We start from the raw sequence: 26107 nt of genomic DNA on the forward strand, positions 1-26107 counted from the left end.
AATGTTCAATCGTGTATTGCAAGACATCCATACAAATTTAAATAGCCATTGTCACAGTTTGGTGACAAACAAAAACAATTTGGGTTTAGATGAGCACAAGCAAAACCATGACACACGATCAGAACACAATAACTTCAATAAAAGAAGCTATTTTAATCAAAGCTTTTTTGTGCTTTGTAATTCAATGTGGATCGTAAACATACAAATACCATCAATGCTTCAGGATGTGTTTACTATATGTGAAGTGTGACTAATGTTCCGCCACACAATTTTTATTCTTACATTTTAAGCCTGTTGCGAGGGAGGAGCTGATATTTTTAATTGCATGCATACTTATGCTATGACGTTAAATGATCCATCTCAAGTCATTCACACAATGTGTGATGAAATCAGAGCTAAGCAAGTCTGAAGACTGGGTCATAGTGTCCAAAGTCAATTTGCGTAATAGTTTGAGTACAATACATTGGGGAAAAAGAGAGACAGCACATTTTGCCTTCATCTGCATGGAGGTCAACAAGTTTCACAGATGATAGTGTTTTTAAAAACAGAGAGAAAAAATCTGAGGCGCACGCTGGTAAAGGTAAGTGAATCACTGGAGGAGAAAACAAGATGCTGCAGGCTAGAGACGGATTGATGAAGAGGACACAAACTGAGGGATAGATGGATGAAAGGCTTTTCATTCTCCTTTTTAATGCTCAGTGGTCCTGTTTAGGTCGCTGACTGGAAAAATCCTTGTGTGTGTGTGCGTGAAGCGAAAATAACAGAGATCAATGAGGGCTTTTGTGACTGGAGGTGAACTCGGCACAACACTCACACGCATGCGTGCACACACACACACACACACACACACACACACACACTTCTCTGTCTGTCTCTCTCACTCACACAGAAACGAAACAATTACCTTGTGAGGTTTGGACAACCAACAATGTGTTGCATCGTACAGATCATAGCTTGACTTTGCACAATTTTCTAGCGAAACAGTAATACATTGAATCGTTTGATACATTGGTTGTGAGTTACTGTGCACTGTATTGAACACTTTACTTTTTCCATCCATCCATCCATCCATCCATCCATCCATCCATCCATCCATCCATCCATCCATCCATCCATCCATCCATCCATCCATCCATTATCTGTACCGCTTGTCCCCATGGGGGTCGCGGGCGTGGTGCAGCATATGCCAGCCGACATCTAGCAGGAGGCTGGGGACACCCTGAACTGGTTGCCAACCAATCGCAGGGCACACAAAGACGAACAAACATCCACGAAATTAGCGAGGAACGTGCATGTGGTAATACCTACACATTTTGTGATATAAGCAAGCCATTGAAACATGCAGTGTACAGTATAGCAGTGTTTCAGGATGTCAGCAGAAGTCAAAATAATTTTACACCAAAAGTAGCAATCACTTAATACAAGGCTAGAAACAACAGCCCTGTAACTATGTTACACACTGCCTGTACAAAATAACACATTATCAATGAACAGTGACTGTATGCTACTGCAGAGCATGCTGGGACTGCGGATTCACTCATGGATTGTTACGCCCAAAAGTGATTTGGTTTTTTTTTAAGTGTTTTTTGAGTCCAGTTTTAGCTACCTAAGTGTTGCTGACTTGGTAAATTTGCCTTGAAAATAGTAAAGTGTCTCATCCAATGTTGTCTATGCTTGGCTATTTGTCCATTTTAGAATTGATCTTTATAATCTAAAACAATGCAAATGTAATGTTAAAATTGATGTTGGAGGGAATGGTAAGCCATATTAGATTGATTATGCTACCACGTTGATATTATACAACTTTAATAAACACTGCCAGCCATTTTACATTTTGAAATCTTCAAGACCCATGGGATATTGTGATCAATGATGATGATTATATAAATACCAAACCACTAATGAAAGAATAGAATCTCTCATTTCATTAAGAAAATAATGATTCTGCCTTTTCCCGTTCTTTTATAATTAGCAGTAGAATAAAGGGTTGCACACAATGATCTCATACTTTATTTAAATTTGGCCTTGATGTTGTCTTCTGGTGCATCTGTAAAGATGTTTTTAAGTTTGAAATTTACAGTGGAGTAACACTGATGCTCCTCTACCCATCCCCGTTGAAAAATGTGATAGACAAATGCCTTTATAAATGGCAGTGAAACAAGCAAGGTAAAAAGGTGAATAAAGCCCATCGGAGAGCTGCCAACCAATAGAAATCCACTTTCAGAACAATTTGGTTAGCTTCTCTTGATTCCGAGGATTTGCGGCTCTAAACAAAGAGCCAAGCAGATGATTAAATTTTTCCCTACTCATGAAAATCTGAGTTTCCTTGCAAAGGAAACTCATTTTTTTCCATTTGCGTCCATTATCTTCTTCTTCTGGTCATGACCCATAACTTGTGACAAAAGATGGGTTTATGAATGTAGGTCGATTCAGATCCCGAAACCATGAAAGACCAATGTAGAATCTGTATCATTGCAGATGCTGCACTGATCCAATCTAACATATGCCAGCTAACTAAGACCCTGCAAATAACTGAAAATCAGTCCACGGTTTACTCCATCTCTTGCCAAAAAGTCAGATGGCTCACTGCCAAGGAAAAGTGATCAATTCCAGCACAATGTTTGAGTGTCAAGCCTGAGTTTCATCATCATCATTAGCTCTTGATGTCTGTTGTGTTTTTAGGAACTCTACATACTGCATGAAGGTGTCTATGTCTATGACTGTAGAGGAGAGTGATGAGGGGAAATGCTTCAGCAGCAATATCCGCTATCTGGCGAAAGCTGAGGTTACCCATAGCAAAATGATCACATGTCGTGATATCGATGATTATTTGGCTCCATACAAACAACCTCAAATGACCTGGTACAAGGTAAGTCAAATAAACACAGCTGAGATGAGAGTAACGCACCCTTCTTTTGCTGTTTAACCTGTCGAATGTGTGCCCTGTCAGGAGTGCGAGCGAGTTGAATGGAGAAGTTCAGTTATCGTCAATAATACACACATCTGGATCCCTGAGGTGGAGGAGGAAGATGGGGGGAATTACACCTGTGAGTTGCAGTATGGATCCAGACTGGTACGGAGGACAACACAGCTCAAAGTCACAGGTAGGACACAGACCATTCATGGACAAATGTAGGTCAAAAAGAAAGATGTATGCAAGGAGAGTTTCAAAAAAAATGCTGGTAAGTGTGAAGGGCGTAGTTCTCTTTTTCTATTCTATTCAATTCTATTGTATTCTATTCAAATGGAATAATCAGGGTGACAATTATAAAAATGTTGGATATATTACACGTTAATGTGGAATTAATCAATTGCTCGATTGAGAGCCTAATTTTACTAGCCAATTTACAGTCGGTCACTTAATTATTTTGCCAAGTTTGACTAAAATATTTTTTTATACAATTATTTCAGGGGCACCACTCTGTTGGATTATTAATTGTTCACAGAAAGCACTGATTTATAGTCTCAATGTATTTTAAGGCACGCTACATGTTTGAGTTTGGTAACTCAAGCAACATAAACTTGGCTCAAAAACTAAAACAAAAACCCAATAAAAGCACAGTCAATAATATGGATAACAGGTAGTTTACTGGATAATATGGGAGTAAATCCAGAAAACATTATTTCTGAGGAAAGACAAGAAAATAATGCCAGAAATGTGACATACGAGAGCTACCGGGTGGATAGTGCTGTGTTATGAAAGCAGCAAACAGCTCAATTTTACTTCTTGGAATTATGTTGTTAATGCTTTCAAAATGACAGGCTTTGCTAAAACAGCTGTTTTTTTATTCACCAGTTTGCACAGTACAAACATGACAAAGTAGCCTTAAGAATTAAATTCCAATTCAATATAAGACATATGTGATTATACTTCTTGGGTAACTGTGGTCAGAATGTAATGTTACCCTGGCTCATTAGCAATTAAATGAACATTTTTGCTTGACAGTAAGGGTGAAAATATATTGTTAATATTGTTGGATTTTTATCCAACAATATCAACAATGGACGACATCAAATGCAGTCAAATAGGTCAAGAATGTGGTATGCAAAAGTTTATACAGCTTTGATGTTCAGGAGAAAGAAGAAAGAACAATTGTTATAGATCAGAAAAGTCAGATGTCTGCATTTTAGGCTATTGTCCCCTGAATGTCGACCAAAGACAACAAAAAACTATTTTGAGCTGTTCTGAGGATCAGAATCGGTTTATGGCCTTTCTTTGGTGCTGATGTCCGAAACAGCTCTTACCACGTACTGCCTAATTGTGCTTCGTGTCCTGATACAATATAGACAAGCCATGTAGTAGCCTTTGGCTACCGTTGTCATGGAAATCCATGGAAATCGGTCCTTTGGTGTTGAGGGTCATGACCTCACACTACACGCACAAATGTCATTCTGCAATTTCAAACTGCAGCATCCATTATTGGAGAGATGCAGATACTCAGTAACATATCAGCATTATGAAAGTTGAATTCGGTAAGTAATGCAAAGCTCTTTTTTGAAACCGCACTGGCTCAAATTATGTAGTAGTTGTATTTTGTGCCTTCATCACATTCCCAAATGAAACATATGTAGTTCAATCTTCATTGGCGGTGGACATAAGACCGAGTTGGCAGTAACAGCTGACTTCCATCTGCAGTTTAGTCAAAGTGAAGGGATAAGGATTGCAGTGCCTGCGATTGAGTGCTCGTCTGTTAGTTTTGTTTTGGCATGTGCAATTTGAGGTTTTTCCTTTGTTCAACAAAATTCTTTGACTTAAATCGGAACCCTCTGCTTTTTCTCGACAAAATGTGACAGACATAGTACATTTTAGTGGAACTTCATCTGTTAACTGTCAAAAATGACATCATATGTGTCAAGTGTTTCCCAGTACTTGTGCAGTGCTTGTCAGGTTGTTGATGACTAAGCTCAATTATTAAGTGATTTTTCGTATTGTCACCTTTGTTTTTTATTAGTAGGAGGACTTTTCGTTCATTCAATTCATTTTTTGTTTGTATGTTTTACATTTGTTTTCGACAATTAATATCAGACATGAGCTTTTGGGGTTCATTTTAATCATATATTTTGATATTGCTGTACATCAATAGCGACAGAAAAGCAAGGTCAAACTGTTGTTTGAGAGTTGTAATTTATTCTGTTACACAATACAATAGTTAGAATTTTTTTTTTTTAATCTTGCACTTGACAAATGCTCAATATATTAAAAAAACAAAAATCAATGTAGCAATAATCGCAATCACAATCTTTCATGATTCAAAGTTCTGCCTGGGTGGGGTCTATCCTCTCCTCCTGGATGAGCACATTCCAAACATCCCACCCCCCTGCAGACAGCAAAAACTTTTGAATGTATTGCTCAACAATTGAGAAAAACTGAGAAACCACGTGTGTGCAATTTAGGTAAGAATTTTGAGAGATTGATTGATTTGTGTTTCATGTTGTGATCCATATCTGATTATGTTCTGAATGTGATTTCCCTAGATTCATCTATTGCAATTTATAGAAATTAATCTAGATTATATTCCAGATATAACTCATATATCACTCGGACATAAAATCTAACTCATTTTCCAATAGATTAATTTTAAATTGACCCGGGTCAAGTGCGTGTGTGTTCACAGATTGGGCACATTTACGTAAATCTTGCAAATGAACTGCTGAAATGTTTACCATGATACCGAAACATTCTCGCATTCCTTCTGTCCTGTATTCTAGCGCCAAGAATTTCATCTGGGTCCTCTCTGTTTGTGTTATACTTGAATGAATCAGCCTCTAAGACATATGCTTGTGTGTAGCAACACTAAACATCTTTTATCTTTACTTGGTTGTGCATCTTTTGGCAGCCGCGTTTAGTCACTGTGCTTTCATGTTAAATAGAATATTGGAGAAAAGACTGCCTGTAAATCAGCAGGCGGCTATGATGTTTATTCCCTCAAACACTTCAGCTTGAATGGTGTACTGAAAATAGTCCCAAAGTTTGGCATCAAGAATATGTTCAGTAAGACTTACCCCTGATTTCCTTTATCCACGTTCAGTGTTTAATTAGCAGCTGTGCCTCAAGGAAGTGGGCTAGTCTTTTGTGTTTGCAGTAGTGTTTGTTAATTTGCCAGAATGTCAAACTCCAGAAAATACACAACATGGAATTTCAAAAGGTTTGACACTGTAGAGGCTTGCTCAGTACTGTTGTAGTACAAGGGAGAATGACTGTGGCCCCTGAAGTAAGTCCGTCACTTTTGTCTTGTTTGCTTTTTTTTTTTTGCATTTCTCTTTTTGTTTGCTTGCTTTTTTTGTTTGGAATTCATTTTTCTTGTATGCTTGTTTTTGTTGGCAATTCCTTTTTGGAGTTTCCTTGCTTTCTTGTTTCTATTTTTTTCTTGTTTGCTTGATTATTTGTTTGTGATTTGTGTGGTTTTTGTATTTATATTTAAATATTGCAACATACTTTTTTATGCTTGTTTTTTGTGATTTGCACTCCAGGGCTGGATAAAATTTCTTTCCCCAAAATGTCTATAAACCAGGGTGTCTTTTTGGCTACTGAGTAGTGTGAAGGGCTACAAAATTGATGCATACTTCTGAAACAACTTTGCTCAAATTATCTTAAGCTTCAGTGGGGATAAGATCAGAGGGGCATTCTACGAAGCGAGATTAATGGCTTAGCAAATTGTGTTGCAAATAAAGCCAGGATCTTCAGCATTACATAGATGGCTCTCTTTAAGGCTAGATCACCATGGTACTTTATGCTAAACTCACAACCTGGTTGGGAGCAGGTTATATTTTGAGGTTCAGGATGAACCCAATTTTTGCTGTTAAACCCCTCTATATGTCAACTGAAATAGTCTGGACTGGTCAGTATACCTGGGTTTCAGGACTTTTTTTCGTGTGCAATAAAGGATCATAAGAGGATTGCTACGAACGGAGAGAGTCTTCCACGATAGGTGACTTTTCCTGATGATATTTTATATGTGAAATACAAATTCTCAGCTGAGGGAGTAAGACTGCGCCAAGCATCAATGCCACGAGTCGGTGATGCTGAAAATCTGAGCAAGAACACAGTCTGCTGCATGCGCAACGTTGGCCTTGCTACTTTAAAATGTGACACAGCATATTATCCAAACACTGTAAACAAAACAAATGAACCAGTTACATACCACTTTGGATAATGTTCCTATGCTTGACTTTGATTTGATGCCATGTTCATTTTATAGTGATGGTACCACAGCTAATACACAAAATCTTCATTAATTGATCTGTTTTTATCACATATGATAATCAAGCAAAAACTGACTTCACTTTAAACTGGCCAAATAATAAATTGATTTTAATGAATGCTTTGTTATTGGACAGACTTAAATCATGGACTAAATGGGTTAGGGTTAGGGTTAGCCAACCTTAACCCTAAAAGACTTCTACCATGGTTAGCAGCGAGAACTTACCCGCTGAGTCTTACAATAATTTATCCTTTGCTTTGACAGGGTGAGAAATTTCCTGCAAGCATTCTTCTCTTGGCTTATTTGCGACAATGTTATATACTATTATTATGATTGTATACAAAAAAAAATACATTGACGTGATAGATTTTTTTTGCATATTATTAAAATTAATAGTTTTTTATATCAATGAACATTGAAAAATCTACCATTTCTAGCAAATTTCTATATCAATGAACAATGAAAAATCTAACATTTCCAGATGTCTCTTGATATTATGGTAATTGAACTAAATGATTAACTATATGTTTTAAAAAGGTAACTCGTAGCTGTATTGAAATACATTTGTAAAGTCACTCTCCCATTCCTGTTCTGTTCAAATATGCAACATAATGCTGAAAGAATGAAAATCTTAAAGCCACTGTTTAACTTGTAAATATTAGTCGTTTTCCACATAGACAGAACATTTTCTATAAAATTGTGTTGTCCTTGACTTATTCCAGCACATTTTCACCCAGGATCTCAGACATTCTATTCCTCCTTTCCATGCACTCGCTACCCATAACCTATTTAAAATCACAAAAGAAACAAACCAAAAAGACTCTCATGCATTTTTCAGAAGTGTCTTGAACAAAACTGCGCACTGGTAAACTATTCCAAATTCTGGCTAAATGTAATGCTGGTGAAAATGCCTGTGTTGAAATAATGGTTTGTCTGCATCTATCGATAGCGCGACAGACATAGAGGGGATTACAGCACAGAGCAAAATGTTCTAAAATCTCATTGGAATATTTTAAGCCTATTACATTACAGACACACGCACACACTTACACAAACACACACACACTCACGTTCTCTACTAGATCACTCTGTCCGCATATGTTAAGGTCTCAAAATCCATTAATTATCCCTTGACTGCCCACAGTCCCTTTGTACCTTTCCCTTTTCTTTGCTACTCTCCACGTTTCTTTTTCTCTCTGACTTCTGTTTTCTGTCTTACAGTTTAGTCATTTTTCCTGCCACTTTTCTGCTCCCACACTCCTTCACTTGACACTTCCACACAGTTGGACACACCATGTAATGAGAGTGTTCGTCTATGTGTGTGTGTTAACGTGCACATTTGGCCCGTGACCTAGTTAGAGACTCACCTCCTAATTCATTGTGAAATTGTCTCTGTTCTCCAAAGACAGAGGATCACAAATGAGATTACGCTCTCTCTCTCTCTCTCTCTCTCTCTCTCTCTCTCGCTCTCTCTTTCTCTCTCTCTCTCGCTCCACCCCACTCACTCAAGAACACACACACACATACATACCTACACACACGGATACACAAACTACTCGAGGCAGGAAAGGGCAAGAGACAAACAACACAACGAACAGAATATGCTGTCATTGTTTGGGATGTTATTGGAGCTTATTTAAAAGTAAAGAGCTCCGGGGTTATTCACGCCAACATTTTAAAGTTACATGAAGCCCATTTTAGCATGCGTCGTCAGAGGCTGCATTCCAATTCATGGTTCTTCAGTTCAGGCCCTAGCTGTATTTTTCATGCACAGTTGTAAAATATTTATATAAACTATATATAAATGAAGTTCCGGTTTAATGATGATTTTTACGAATAACATATTTCATCCATCCATTCATTTTCTGAACCGCTTCTACTCACGAGGGCCTATCCCAGCAGTCTTTGGGCAGTTGGAGGGGTACACCCTAAACTGGTTGTCAGCCACTCGCAGGGCACACAAAGATAAATAACCATTCACACTCACAGTCACACTACGGACAATTTGGAGTGGTCAATTGGCCTACCATGTATGTTTTTGCAATGTAAGAGTACCCGGAGAAAACCCATGCAGGCACGGGAAGAGTATGCAAACTCCACACAGGAAGTACCCGCAACCTCTGCATTATGAGGTGGACGTGCTAACCAGTGCCCCACCATGCAACAATTTTGTTTTCACAAAAAAAAAAAGTGAATGTGCATTCCAGCAAAGTTATCATCGCTCATGCATGTATTTCATTCCAGGAAAGGTTAACTTGTGAGATTTCACATTTCTGTGATGATAAATGAGAAACCAGTTTTAGAAGTTGTGAAAAACGAGCTGTTTTTTAAACAAAAGAAAAGAAAATGTTGCCACCATCGCCCATGAAGAGAACCATACCACTACCGCTTGATGTTCTGTTATTTAATTAAACGGGCACAAATTGGTTTCCCATTATTCTTATTATTTATTGTGCATACGTATGCATGTGTGTGTGTGTGTGTGTGTGGTGTGTGTGTGTGTGTGTGGGTCGGGGGGTGTTTCTTTCAAGTTGAAACACAAGTTAACAAAATTCAGCCACTGGTCGAGAAAACAGAAAAATCAAGAGGTTCATTTTGTGAACATTCACACAAGATTAATTTGTCCATTGGTGTTGAATACACAAACACATTTTGTTTTTCAGCCTTCTTAGCGTGCACACACACACACACACATGCATACACGCGCTCACACCTGAGAAATCCCAGGGGTCAATTTAATTGCGTGCGCCACTCTTTTACGGACCCTTCTGTCTCTCACACATCGATACCTCTGCAAAGAAGTAAAGCAGAGAACCGCAAAAGTGCAGCAATAACAAGTTTGGGGAAAACAATTGGGGCAATTATGCAAATGCTTGCATGGTTTGCGAAACTATAGACTAAATAACATGCTGTTAACCTCAGGTGAACCTCTTTGTTTTGATCTGTGTTTTTCAGACAATAGTACGGTCTGTTCGCTTCTTTCGGGATCAAAACATGTATAGAATAATTGATCAAGCGTACTCAACGCTCGCGCTGACTTCCTTGTCAGGAAAAGATTTAAATGCATGACTGAAAAATGGCTTCAGCGTGAAATGTAAAACATATCACAAAACAAGGTTGAAATAAGATTTGAGGAATCATTTTTTATTTTTGCTTTTTTTAATTGGGAATGCAACAATATGTCAAAAATTAATAATCAGTACTAAACAAGGTACAGAATTAAATCTCCACGAGCAGATAATGTAAGGTTGGCCAGGAAGAGCAGAGGTCACCTTCACTGGTGTTGTTTTTGGCGGCTTTTCATCGTTTCAGTCAAGTCTTTGTGTCGCGTTGTGATTCTTTATTCTTTTTAGTTTCTTTTATTAGTTACTTTTAGTTATATTCCTACTCTTTTTAGTCTAGTCAAGTTTTAGTCAACTAAAATTCTGAGCATTTTCGTCAAAATTGTCCATGACTATTTTAGTCTAATTTTAGTTGACAAATACGTGACATTTTAGAAGGGATGCGCCAATCAATTGCTGGCCAATCATTATCGGCCAATAATAATGAAAAGGTGTGATTGGTTAACATGATCAAAGCCTTTAATTGCCATTCCATCACCCAACGTGACCAACTGTTGCATGTGACAAATACAGACATTTAGCAATAGTCCCGTTAATGTTTAAGTATAGTATTATAAGTATTGCAGTTTGCTAATACCGTATTTTCCGGACTATAAGGCGCACCTGACTATAACGTGCACCATTAATGCATCATGTCAGATTTTTAATCCAAATCAAATTATTCTCCATTTTATCTTTTTTATTTCAACTTCAGGTGCAACAAATTACTTTATAATCACAAAATAATGATCCATAGTCTTTTTGATTCATGATTCATAGTCTTCAGCGGGCCACTTATGATTGATTTCATGACACAATGCTTCGGGCCAGTTTAAATTTAGGAATTTGGTCCATAAATAAGGTGCACCGGACTATAAGGCGCACTGTCGGCTTTTGAGAAAATTGTAGGTTTTTAGCTGCGCCTTATAGTCCGGAAAATACGGTACTTGGAATCATGGTAGTTAAGCCATCTGGACACTAGCTAGAGTCTGATAAGCCTCACCTGAAGGGGAGCTTATCATGTTGAATTACATCACAATCAGTAACGTTACTGATCATTTATTCATAGTCATCAGATTGATATTTCATAAGGGTGCACATTTTTTCGTGTTTTCAGGAACTGAAAGATATTCTGAAATACAATGCTGGTGTAATTACCCTGAAAGCAGAGTGTGAAAAAATGTGGGTGAGGGAAACATGAGGAAGAGAGGAGATGAAATGTGACATAGGTCATTAAACTGGACTTAATGAAGCCTGTTTGCCTTGATAACCACCCATTTCATTAACTACTTCTTTGCAACATTCACCACTCAAACAGCATACATATGCGCACACACACACACACACACACACACACACACACACACACACACACACACACCGTGTCTATTGTCTGGGACCATAGAGTGAGACGTTATGTTAGACGAGAATGTGAATAATGAGCCGACAATTAATTACAGACAATTACAAGTACCCCTCACTGCCTTTGTCCTGTCTTCTTTTTTGGGGGGTCTGATTTAGTCATCCCCCTTCCCTCTCTGTCATCTTATTGACTTTTTAACACAGACCACATAAAGAATGGAAGAACCATTATGTGCATAAATGAGTTAATTGTGTGGTAACAACCTGAAAACACATTCGTTTATGGGAATTCTTGTAAATGCGCGTCACAAAAGCACATTCATGATGCACACACTTTTAATGGTAGAGTATGGAGCATAGGGTGCATAAGTGCAGTAAGATGAGGTTTCCCATTACGGTTTAACGAGAAGTGAAACAAGCAAGTTAAACAATGCTTATTTATTGGGGAAACACTACAAGACAGTATTCTCAGATATCGAGGTGCCTCTTCCTGCACTTATAGACGTAGGAATTCTAACTATAAGCATCATTTTCATTTTTTTCCTTACTGTACATACTTTTAATGTGCAGAAATAACAACAGCACATTGTTAAGCTAATACTCCTTCAAAGGGCCACGAGATAATGAAATGATTCATCTTAAAAAACGATTGTTGTAGCACAATTTCAAAAATATCTGTTGCAACCACATTTTGCCAAAACTTACTCATCAAGGGACAACCTTAAAACAAGGGAAGAGTGATTATCACATCCACCAAATAGATATAAGGCACATTAAAAGAGGACGAGAATGACCATTTCCACTGTCCATTTGACTCTCATCTCTCCAATTATAGTATCCTGTCATTGTTATTTACTGTATAGTGTCACCATATTGTGTTTTCAGTGGAGCACATGATTTAGTGAGTATGTGCCTGATTCGCGGGGAGTGAGGTAGGCGTTTTACAAGATGAATTTCTCTTCTGTTCTTTTCTCCTGTATGAGACTAAAATGGAACATTCAAAAGAATTTTGTCAAAGTCCAACAGAGAGGAAAAAATGGACAGGATGGTGTGTGCGCATGTGTGCATGCACAGTTGTTACTCCAGCTGCTCTCATCCACATGTTGTTTTCTATCAGATTGTCAGACGCTGAAAATGAGAAATTCTGACACCTTTTCAATTAACTGCCAGATTGATCCACATGAATTTGCTCTGACTTTGGCAAGCAGTACAGCAAACCCAGCAGTGGCAAGAGCAGAAAGTACTCAAATATTGATTTGTACACTATAGTTGGTGTGTAATGTCTATTGGTGATAATTGACTGTTTCGTCATTTACCCAAAGACTTAAAATAGTATAGCAGAAAAAAAAATCATGATGGTTTCTGAGCTGTGGCATACAATGTTACAAACATAACACTGATTTTGGATAAATCAGAGTAATATGAGCCTGAATGATTCGTTCTGCAAGTCAAAAGACGTTGGCTATTTTTCTGCCGTTGTGAAAATGTTACTGTGAGCAAATTTAGAAATTTGCCATTTCCCGACATCACAGTGGGAATTTCATCATTTGTGCAAAGAGCAACTCAGTACATCAATTGCATTTAAAAGAAGCCTTGACCTTTCGACCCATCACAGACTCATTAGTTGAGATCAAGTCAAATAATTATAGTAGCGTTGAGTCACATTTAACTGATACTTAACCTGCAGCTCATCACATCTCTTTGGGATAGAATTCTCGACAAGTAAGGTAAAAATTGTAATATTCCCTTTTATTGTCTTGCTAGAAAAGTTTTGTCTTGGTATCTTGTATTCTTGAACGGTTTCACATATATATGTAAACCATATATTTAATTGTGTGTATGTGTGTGTGTATATATTATGTATTATTTGTATGTATGAATATATATATATATATATATTATGTAATATACGTATAAATAGATAGATAGATAGATAGATAGATAGATAGATAGATAGATAGATAGATAGATAGATAGATAGATAGATAGATAGATAGATAGATAGATAGATAGATAGATAGATAGATAGATAGATAGATAGATAGATAGATAGATAGATAGATAGATAGATAGATAGATAGATATTTCTCAAGTGCAATCCCATTCCCCATACAAACCAAGTACTAATCAAATGCTCAATCTCTTAAGCTTTTGTTTGAGTGGGCTGTTTCTCATCAAATGCAAAAATTCCTACAATCTTTTAGTAAGACATGAGTGTGTCATAAAATGCCGAGAATTGTCTTCTATAATGTGGCATTCTAAATATAACTGTAAGATTGAGCTCAGGCAAGAAAAAATGCTCCTGGATTATGTGTCCAGAATTAGAAATGCAGTATCTGGGGGTAGAATGCTTCATTGGGACAAGTTACAAATGGCTCTTGTAATTCTTCACCATATGTTTTGCTTGTCTTTCTCCATCCCAAGTTTCGTCCCATTATATTGCTCATGTTAAAGTCTTCACATCTCTCTCCACTCGAGACTGTCTCCTTCCCCCTTAGGGCCTCTGCATCTGCAACTGCCTTATTCCCTTGTATTATTCTCCACCATCTCATCCATCTCTCATAACGCTGGGACGGGCTTGATAAATGTTGGACAGATTTTATGTAGAAGTCTTGCTCTGGGTTGCTTAACCAAATAAAAGGGTTATGTCTTTGCCTCTGTGTGTCGCCCTAGGTGGGTTTCGACTACAGGATGCGAGAGATATAAAATTGCCCCAAGTTGTAACCACTACATGTCTTGCCCAGCTGCAGCCGTGTGTGAGGCTGTTAGTTCATGCTCAGAGCAAAAACATAAATGAGAAAAAAAACACTTCCATCTGTTTAAAGCGTGTACTTAAAGAGGATATTTCATGATGCGTTTTTGATCCAAATTGCTTCACATCTGTGTAACCAATATGATGCGCACTCACTGAGATTAACCTACAAAAGTTCTGTTTTTGAACATGTTTCATGATGCATTTAGACTGCATGTCTATTTACTTTCAAGTGACTCGTGTCCGCATGGTTAAAATGTGCATAAACAATGACATGTTGCTACAGAAACAAACTGAACAACAACAACCACAAAGTTACTAAACATAACACGCTGAGTCAAGCGTCATATATCAACGATTTACTGAGTTGTCAAATCATTGAGACATTTCGCCTGACTGTTTTGCCTTTGGCCGAGAAACTCGGTCACTGTTGTCATGTTTTTACGTAATTGTCCCCTTAATTGTCACGCTTTTTAATGACGGAAATATGAATTTAATGTGCCTAAAGGGAGTTTATCAAAATACTGTAGGTCCTTCATACCACACTCACATTCCCACAGTGATTCGTAATGATTTCGGGAGCAATTAAGGTTTCAGCAGCTTGCTCAAGTACACTCCATCCCATCTCTTCAAGAATTAAATGCTCACGATGCAACCTTATTTTTACATGACCCTTGAGTACCAATCCAGATTCTGTGAGAGATTTTAGAACTCTACTCCAGTCTCTTGTTGCTATCATTTAATCTTCCTAATGGCAAAGGTTTTTGTCGCTTTAACTCAATGTTTATGTCGTTCATGTGAAAGTATCAGTAACTCAAATTGTATCGATCATCATATTGCCTTCACCTCAGCGTTGAGGTCCAGTCAGTGATACAAAGTGATGGATGAAGTCAGTGGCCAGTGTGTGTTAGGCTCCCTTCTTGACATATCACTTCAGTGCACAGGAGTAATAGCTGCTGTGTTTGGTAAAGATGATTGACAGCAGGCTGCAAACAGCTTCTGATGCTTTAATGTGTTTTGTTCCGCACTATTCATACGTAACTGAAAGCATTTGAGATACATACATACACAAAAACAGAAAACAATTGGGTCAGCAAAAATTGCTGCCGCTCCCCCCAAAAAGTAAAACTGAAAAGGCGGATTCCATGATAACGATGCAAGTTATCAATTAAGAGGAGTATAACAATCTCAATGTCATACTTTATATTGAGGTTTGCCTTCTCATTCTCTAATGTGCTGTCAGGCTAGGCATCCTTCAAGCAATGTTAAGTAATATTGGAAAGGGCCTTTAGGGCGAACACAATTAATTTTGCAACTCTAATTTCCCAATACACCCAAGCGGAGTTAAAAAAATATATTAACACACATCCGTAATGACACACTCTAATGCATATACATGAGGCCATTGTCCCAGGAATATTACCATGCAATATTCATGACTTGAAAATAACAATGCAAAGCATTCAAACACGATTCAATAATGTTTTCAAAAACACACAGTGCAGTTTAAAAAACACATTGATTAAAACACACACACACATGCACACACGTATGCACACACAAACACGTTTATTGGCAGCATGGTTGTGATGGTTGAGTAATTACTTTCTTTAACCTAATTCAGTCTCCACTGAAGGCTGAGTTAACCACAGATTAGTGTGTGTGTGTGTGTGTGTGTGTGTGTGTGTGTGTGTGTGCGTGCGTGCGTGCGTGTGTGCCTGCGTATGTGCGTGTGTGCGTGTGTGTGAGTGAGACGCATCCTTCTGACCCAAATAAAAGTGTTTTAATGGGCTCAAAGTTCAACAAGAGAATATCCTTAGAGCTAAACATAATACTCTATTTTGAATATATTACCTGACTTTTACATGGGCTTAAAGTGGATTTTCTTTCAGGTGATTGATTCTCTGTTTCTTTCATCTTACTTGCATTAGTACGCATTAACGAGACCAGCATTACCCCATTGCAAAACGTGTGAATATCACGTAGTGTACTTGATTTGCCATTATTCTTAACGCGATGGTTTTGTTAAATGTATATTTAAAACTATTATTATAGTAATTGAGAGGAATCCAAGATCAATGGTTCTGAAAGCTGTTGAAGAAAAGGAAATCACTGGTATTGTTAAAGTGTACCTCAGCTGCTCCCAAATTGAGGGTTAGCACTGTCGCACTCTTGACTTGCCTGAAAGGCAGTGGGATTTTTTTTCTGTTGGGTCATCTAAAAACCTAAAAAAAGGAATTTAATAAAAGGTGGATTTCCATTCATAGGCAGACAATGTGGCATATCACTCCATACCAAGTGATGAGTGCAAGCGGCGGCCCAGTCAACAACTTAACATCACATGCGTTCCCAACATGGCGCTATGCATTGGAACAAATCAGGGGGATTAGGGGAACCCTTACCATAAATCCCATATCTTCCAAAAGATGGAAATATTGGTTGCTCCGGAAAGGAACATTATTTGAGATTATTTTGCAAACTGTATTTACATACTACTTGCATCTGGATTTTGCATACAACAGCTACTCCAAGTACAAATCCCTTTAAGTGTTTTTTACCATTTACATACAGTGAAAAAAATCATATTTATTGTGTGCCATGTAAAGCAAATGATAGTAATTCTAATGCATCACATTTACATAGCAATTTTTTGGACACTCAAAGATGGTAGAACAATGAATAGGATAGAAGAGTAGTGCATATCTGTTTTCTTTTCTGTAATCTTTTAATGTATACTGTACAGTAATTGTATTATCGATATCTAACATGCTTTGCAGTGAATTACAAGCGATAAAAAGAAAGGGGAATTCCACTGATACAAACCAGCCCAAAAGAGATGAGTGTTATTGTAAAACCATAATTACACAACATAACGGAGTACACAGTTACAAAACACAACATATAAACACACACACCACCCAGAGGCGTGCTATTCTGTTATCTCCACAGCTTCCAAAAATGATGAGCTTCATATCAGGTGGCTGCCCTCTGCTGTTTTCCAAATAATAATTTCTTAGGGATTTAAAAAACAAATTGAGCTGAGCTATGGTCTCAATGTGCTCTGAAATATTGTTGCACAAACCAATTTTCATGTTACATTGTATTTTTATCGACATTATGTGGCGAGTGTTCAGTATTATGACGTGATAAAATAACTTTATTGTCCGAGTAAGGGCTGCCACACATCACTCTATGCTACTGAATACGACTAGAACGTCGCTGAAGATTACAATTGGCAACTCACACACACATTGGCCGATTTAGCATAAGGTCTCCTGTGCAAGCCCTTATTGCATTTAGAGGCTTCTCAAACAATATGTTGTACCATATCACATTTTTTGATCCATTGAAATTAGTGTCATTCAAGGAAGACACAGGTTGCTAGAGAAAGAGTACAAGGGTGAGAATAAAGAGGAACAAATGTGGACGTATACTGAAAGATGGAGCTCGCTCCATTTTATTTGAATGTATGAATACATTGTTTATAGTTTTACCACAAGCTTCGCTATTTCATCCACAGGTACATGTTGCTAGCATCTTGCCAAAACCTCATAAGTCCCGTTTCATATTTGTTTCAAAAATCTTTACTTTTGTTAAGTCCAGACATGTGGGTGTGACTTTTTATTATTACTTTTTAATTATTGACCTATCTAAAGTGTTAAAAATGGGACTCTCCCCGACACCATCAATATGAAATTAAAACCATGTTTTAAAAGTATTCAAGCCCTTTGAACTCCACCAGGTCGACACATCATGTTTGGATTGTTATTGATTATCAGTTTTTGATCAGGATTAGGTGTAAATCTGGATAAATATGCATCTGGCAATTGGTAGACCTATCCGTCAAAGTAAAAAAAAAAAACAATGGAGGGGGAGCATTTGTTTCCCTAGTCACTCTAAATTGTGCATGCAGTTGACAAAATGTATAAAAGTGGTGGAGACCGGCGAGTTTAAAAGACTTTGCACTCTTGCTTGCACTGATGATTTGCACCCTAAAACATACACCGCATTGAGAATTTCCAGATACGAGGCAGGTATCGATAGGATCAAGGAAACACTAGTGCACAAACAAGTGAGGGATAAATCAATGTTGTGTCTAAGGAAGCAGCCATGCCCCCATAGAACAGAAGAGGTTACACTCCCTGTTAGCCCACTGGCTGTTTACAACAGCCCTGAGTTCGTCCGGCATTATGTTCCCCGTAATGATCAATGGAAAGAATGGTTTAAATCTCCTGTACTGCTCAATCCTATCACTTATGCTCCCTTCCCTTGGTGAGTCCTTCTCCATATCTCCTCCAGTTAGCGCGTAGGCTGGCTCCATTGAACTTTAGTAGATGGATATGGTAAGTCTGCTAGCACCGAAAAAACATTGTAATAGTAACAATTTATCACGAAAAAAAACAATACAAATGTTATAAAAGTGGGGAAAGTACAGATATCGGAGAAAGTTAACAGTAGCTGTAACTGGCTGCAGAGTCAGAATGCCTCTTTGATAAATATTATAGATTGAAAGTAATCGATTTGAAAGTGTTAGTGGAAGAGAAACAAACATAAGACTGAGTTACATAAAAGACATTTACTCCTCCAATAGTTTTGGGGAAGCTAGCACCAGCATTGAAGCCATCTTTTGTTTGATTGAACTCATCCTGACTGTGGCGATTAGATGTATGTATGTGGTAATCCTGCATAAATGCATTTATAACTTGGGACAGCTAGCCCACAAATGTGCTCTGGTAGAGGCCAGCACCAATTGTCACGATGCCCTAAAATGACCCAGGTGCAGAATTGAAAGGATCCATGTCATAGGTGATGGACAGGAAAATTTAGTGCCGATTTTGTATTTGTGTTACTAGTTAGGCCAATGTTATCTTTACAGACAGGTCCATTCCTTTCATCTAATGCCTTGTTCTAGTTATCGACTGATTGCAGAAAGTGTTGATTGCCAATTTGATCAATTTGCATAGTGAAGGGAGCATGTCAAATTTTGACTGTACATTGAAAAACAAATGAACAACTAGATGCAAATTTGGATCTGAAAATTGTCTCATGAAATAAAGATCTATAATGGATATGTATAATGCATTAAACTGCTCACGTGTAATTCCATGGGCCAACATGAGTGCTGTTGCATCACTGGCCCACGATGCCTCAGAATGAACCTGTTGTTAATCTGTTTATGCAGCACTTCGTTTTATAGAGAAATGTGCAGCTGCCTAATTTTGATCCACTTTGCTGGTGATTCATTTTATTGCGTCAAGCACATAATATTCTGTGCTTTCAGTTAGAATAAAAAAAAAAAACATACAAAGAGAAGATTTACATTGAACCCTCTGAGGTTGTTTCCCACTATTATCTTTGCAGAGGAATTGGATAATAGTGTATCACTATGTTAGTCTTGTCTGGTTGCCCTTTTGCAGTCTTAAATGGGTTATTGGATTTTTGAATATGTTTCACCCCTGTTGCATCATAAAACTGTTTTCCTGTTACAGAGCATAATATTTAGCCATTCCCACATGTCGTACCTTCATCATATAATCCCTCGAGAACGTCATCATCAGCCCAGCAGAGGGGTTTTGTGTATGTAGTCATATAATATTGAACTTGCATTAGAAAAAAAATCTGACAAAAGAAGAGTAGGAATTTTTGGACAATGTCAAACAGATGCAATAACCGTCAATCCAGTCTTGATAAAAAAAATACAAATCTGATTCAATGTATGGTTAAATTGGTTGCATATGATCAGAATATTTAAGAATATTGCATTATTTCTCTGACTTTTTTCCTAAACTGCCTAAACTGTTGTCAATATGAGTGTGGCCATAGAAAATCTCTGGGTGTAATCAGATCAGTGTTGCATGTAATTATTTAATTGGAATTTTGTCCAAAATAATAGAATGCGTGAGTACTGATCTCTTCTGGATTTTGGTGTGAGTTCAACTCCTTTAGCTGAGCTACAGGTGGAGGTGCCAAGTGGTCGTCTTGCAGCCTAATCATGCAATATGTTCAATTTGGCATGCTTATTAGCATTTCTTTTCGCTAGTGCACCTCAAAGACACACATCCTGTATGCTCACTTTGGCTGTTTGCATGATGTGGCGCTACATTGTTCATTCGAGCACAAACAGCACGTGGTATGATATACGCAATACTATAAAGCTCTACAGGGATAAACCAACACATTATTTCCTCGTTAAAATAGCAACTCGAGACTGTTTGGATACAGACAATAGGATAGAACTTGTTATTAAAAAACATACACTGGAAAAACTCCAATAACATTCACAGTCATTGACCGTATAATTAGTACTGTTAACTATAGATTGATTACGTATGTTTTTTTTGTAGTTTGAAATAGTTTCATGCAAACTACAGATTATCAATTAGATCATTATGTTTCATTTGTAAATGATGGATGGGCTGCAATTGCACCACCCATACAACAGTCAGAATTGTTTTTGAAGTGTCTGTGAGTGATTTAGAGGGCTTTACAAGAGAGACAGGAGCATAACATATTAAATTTAGCGCAAGAAGCACTTGCGTATCCATCTCAATTAATTGAAATAGCATTCTGAAGTAGTACATGAGAGAGAGAGAATAGCCATTATCTGGTTGACTTCAGCCAGTTTGTGAATGAGTTTGGCTCCATTACACTCCAACTAGGTTTGGCCTAGCTGTAAAGACAACAGAGAAACTGGTTGGAGGCCAGCAGCTCAAAGGACAATGTCTGTGTACCACCGCCATGGAGCCATGACAAAGTTTACCTTCTCCTCTAGCCAGCAAAGTTTGCGTGACACACATACAAGTAAAACCAATAACAAAGTTCAGCCTTAATATTGAATTACTGTATACTATTATGTCATCATAAACATCTCCGTTTCAAGTGAGAAATTAAGATAATTGTGTATGATTTTTTTTTAAATATAGTCATTAAGAGAAATTTGAATTTGTCAACAGAAATGTTCGGTTTGCCAGAAATATGTGTAGTTTTTAGATGGCACTGCGATTTTAATGGAGAAGTTCTGGAAAGTGTGGGTTATGGCGTGTTGAAAATGAATAGATGGATGGAGATACTATGAAAATAATAAAGGAAGGTAAATATTGAATGCAGGTCTTTCTTGAACTCATAAAATAGCTAAATGAATGCAGCTTTAAGCCTATTGACCTTACGAAAAAAATATTTTCTTCTATGATGTGAGTACATTATACCTTGTTTTTTCACTCAGAACGATTCGAGCAATTTTGTTCAATTTTCTTTGGGGTCTTTCCTAAAATGTAATTTTATATAACCATGTGTTTAGTGAATGACAATGACACAAGTCTAAGGACCCTATTTTTATCTATTGTATCAGCACAAGGCTCACTGCATGTGTTTGGCAGACTGCTCTCTGCCAAGCTGGTTCGGCTGGCACAGCAAAGGAGTGTCTAGCAGATTCACCTGGCGGAATGACAATTTGGTGGTAGAAAATCAATCTTGACCTCTCCTTTGCTCAGACCACAATCAACAGCAGCACAGAGTATAAAGCTTGTATAATACAGGTGCAGGATTTACCCCGGTGAATAATTTACATTAGAGAGGTGTGATAATGTGGATCCTGCATGTAAGTTTAAAAAAAAGGGGAATTTTAATACAAAAAGGCAACCATGTTCCAGGTAGCCAATAAAAGATTAGTGAAACATTGTATTATATAAAACACATTTAGACAAAATGATCTCTTTTATTACAGTGCTTAACATTTTCCCAGTTTTTTTTTTTTTTTTAAGATGATGAATATTTAGTACAAGTTTTTCGAAGCTATTTGTACTCTCCTAATGAACTTCATCACTTCAGGGAGGGAGCATGCAAAGTCCCAAATCTCATATTGTGTCATTCTGGAGTTAAGAGCAGCAATGGGACTGAGCCCTGAGGGGGAAACTAAGTTTGGACTTGATCTATTGTGAAAAGATCCTGGGGGGAGTCTGTTGGGAATTGGGAATGCTCATCATGCAGCTGTCACATCATCTCTCTAATACCATCACTTGCAACCCAAAAATGGAGGAAACTGACAGCTTGGAAACAGGACAAGGCGTTTTGATACAAATAGCATTTGCATATCACTGAAGTCATTTAAACCTGTGAGTGTCTGGAAATCACCACAACAAAATCTGTTCCTCAGGGTGGTGCTTGATGCAAGATAAAAGGAAAACAAATTGAGTTTAGTAGTTGTTAAACAAGCCCTCCTTTCTCTTCCCCTGACTCTGCCCATCAAAAGAATCCCCACTGCAATGTGAGCAGCAGCGAAGTGTTTGGAATCGTTAATTGTATGAGCTACTCAAACCAGAAGGGTAAGTCTTCAAATGGAATTTTCAATTTGACATGTTCAGTGGACAGGTCCTGTTAAATAATTGTTGGAGAGGAATGGTAGAGCTATCTTCTTCCAACCCCAAGGTTGTATGTTTGATCCTTATCTCGTGAGACTAAGTCGAAGTGTTGGGAAAGCAAGATAACAAATTTCCAGTTCATCCTGGTGCTCCTGTTGCTCGATTAGTGAATGAGGAGCTAGTGTTAAAGCTCTTTTGAGTACCTCAAAGATAGAAAAGTGCAAATGGAATTGCATTTCGTCTTATCTAGATCCATCCTGGTTGAATGGGAACAAAATGTATCAATAAAGTACTTCTTCACAGTTACTCTGATGTTTCTGCAAGTAGATTTAATGGTGATACATTCACATACGCCCAACAATAAGCTGTTTTCCAATAATTTTGAATCAATATATCAAGTTGGAATCAAGTATAATTTTTAAACCAAATATTCACATTTTCCTTTACACTATTTGATGCAACAAACTGAATAAAACTACAGTTTGTTTGTTTGTTTGTTTGCTTGTTTGTTTGTTTGTTTGTTTGTTTGTTTGTTTGTTTGTTTGTTAGATTTAGTTTTTAAACAATAATTAAGCAATGGCTTTGACAGTAAATGCTGAGACACTGCTGGTTTAAAATCTTATTTTGTCCTTGTTGAAAATATTGTCCCATGACTGTGCTTTTTGATCTCCCATTTTTTTCTTATGAGGTGTAAATTTTGATGTAAATAGTATTAGGCAAAATTGTAAATGGGATTTATTCCCCCCACTCAATCACATGGAATGAGGTGTAAGCATGGGAACAGGACTGGACAGGACACATCAGGAAGCAGATCTATGTGCAATGTCAATTCCATTTTGGTTTAAATTGTACTCATTTCCCATTTTAACACATCGTTTAGGGAATAGGCTATTAAATCTTATGACTAAATGTATTAAATTTATGAAAATGAAAGATTAGAGCATGTCAAAAAATATGCTGTCGCCAAGGCTCTACTACCAGACCCAATCTCACATTATTATATGCACACACATCATAGTGTGAAATAGTTTTGCAATTGCTGCTACTTTTCCATTTCAAATCAAACAGCATGGGGATACAAAAAGAGGGAAATCTCTGCGTGTTGCATAAGCTTCTGTCTCTGCATATCAGCTGATGTATCGACATATTTTTTGTTTAAACTGGGATGCTGGTTGACCTTCGATTAGTTTATGTATTAAAACAATACACTCAATAGACGGAATCTAAATCAAACACTAAAAAGGTTTATTTGACACATCTCAGCAACATACAACACAGTATTTCAGACAGGACATTGAAATATGTACAAAGGGGAAAATAAACATAATTGAAGCACTTTAAAAAGAAAAATATAAAAAGTGATAAAAACAGCAAATAAAACCCAAAGATTTCCCGAGATTAAAGCCGTTGTTTTTCTTTCTTCTTTTCTTTTTTTTAACTTTGACTTAACTTTGACTTGATTTTTAACAGACTTGGGATATGAGCACTGTCTGATTGCAGTCAACTCAGCTCAACTTACTTTAACTTAAGTTCACATGCAGCAGATGCAGCAAATTTTGGTGCCTCAATAAATAAATAAAATAAAATATTTCCACATAGGCTACCCCCTGAAAATGTTCTCAAGTACTACTCATTGCTGTTTGGTGCATTGAATGATTTTTTTTTCAATTTCGTTTTGAGATGTTCTACTTTATGAGCAGTCGCTGAACAGACCTTGAGTACAGTGGAGGCGGCATTTTAGTGAACCAGGCATCTTAATTATGGGTTATAAAAAATAGCCACCAAAATAACTCACATTTCATAAGAAATTAGATCTCTATTGTGCCAAAGGTCATATGTATGCCTATAGCTAATTGTGGAAACCTTAAAATAACGTGATACAGCCCCTTAAACAGAAAAGGGCCAATGATGGAGGCGTAATCCACTTGCAGTTTTGGTTTGCTCAGTTTTAAAGTCACCTGTTTACACAACATATCCCCTGCCCTTTAAGAATGCATTAATGAGATTATCAATGATTGTGTTTGTGTGCCAAAGTCAGCTGGACTCCAGCTCAAACACAACAGACGCATGAGTGCAAACGTTACTGGATGGATGGATGGATGGATGGATGGATGGATGGATGGATGGATGGATGGATGGATGGATGGATGGATGGATGGATGGATGGATGGACGGACGGACGGACGGACGGACGGACGGACGGACGGACGGACGGACGGAGGAATGGACGGACGAACGGATGGAAATTGTCATCATGATCATTTGTACATATTACTTCACAATGACAATGGACAAAAGTGCCTTTTTATAATAGTACAGCTTTTATGGTCAAACTATATTTCTTAACTATTATTGTTTATACAACATTCTAAAAGTCAATTCCTATACAAATGTTTATACTCACACAATCATTTCTGTAGTTGGACATGTCGCTCATCTGATGTATGAGAAAGAAACCAGTCTCCACCCTTCCAATGCAGCACTCGAAGTCTTTTTTTTTTTCCCTCTTTGACACTTGGTAAACATTGACAGCTGGAAGGCCAGATAGTGGAAATGATTGATGGACAGATGGAGAATTTATCCGCCACTCAAGTGTGGAAAGGGAAAATCAAGAAGAAAACAAAATAAACACTCATAAAGCCATGCCAAATATGAGTAAGCTCAGCATTTGACAAGCAACATTAAATTATTTTTCTGTGTAGGACAAAGGAGGAAAGTGTGGATATGTATTTAGAGACTTTAATTAGTAGGTTTATATCACTCTCACCTAACTGCTGCTGGCCCCATTGACAGCCAGGTTCGGAACACACTATTTCCAGTATAGAGGCTTTAGGCAAGTCACGCATCCATTGAGATTAAGTTAATTATCTTTCTCCTATCTGCGATTATCTCAGAGCGCTCACTCCACTCCCTGCTGTCTTTTACTCAAATCCAGTGAGCGGTTGGGAAAATTGTCAGGCTATTAAAAGTGTCAAGTGTTTTTTTTTCCAACAGTTCTCCCTGACAATCAATATAAACAAAACAAAACCAAAAGTGGGATTTTAAGGATGTTTGGTTAATGCTTCACATTTCTAAGGTTTAAACTTTTCTTTAACTACACCGACTTCCTCCTACATTCCAAAATTATCCTTATTAGGTTAAGTCAAGCCTCAAATGTTTCTTCAGGTATGAAAGCGGTGACAATTTTTATTTGTCAAGATGTAACTCTGTGATTTTCTGGCTTTACTCACCTTTTCAACCAGTCAGATGGGAACCACCAAAGGACAAGGAAGAATTCGAACATAACATCTGGACCTCAATCTATTTTCTATCCTGCTTATCCAACTGACGAGG

At 37.5% G+C, this 26107-nt stretch overlaps 1 protein-coding gene across 2 annotated transcripts in view; it reads left to right on the top strand.

Moving 5' to 3' along the window:
- il1rapl2 (interleukin 1 receptor accessory protein-like 2) overlaps window positions 1-26107 on the top strand; it is a 208709-nt gene that overhangs the window by 137000 nt on the left and 45602 nt on the right. For both annotated transcript variants that reach the window (XM_088386756.1, XM_088386765.1), the window contains exons 5-6: window positions 2683-2869; window positions 2951-3104. In XM_088386756.1, coding sequence (XP_088242882.1) covers window positions 2683-2869; window positions 2951-3104 — 341 coding nt within the window. The remainder of the gene's footprint in view (window positions 1-2682; window positions 2870-2950; window positions 3105-26107) is intronic.

The sequence above is a fragment of the Syngnathus floridae genome, chromosome 1 (assembly GCF_059516105.1).
Source record: "Syngnathus floridae isolate MCC-2025c chromosome 1, RoL_Sflo_1.0, whole genome shotgun sequence".
NCBI lineage: Eukaryota > Metazoa > Chordata > Actinopteri > Syngnathiformes > Syngnathidae > Syngnathus > Syngnathus floridae.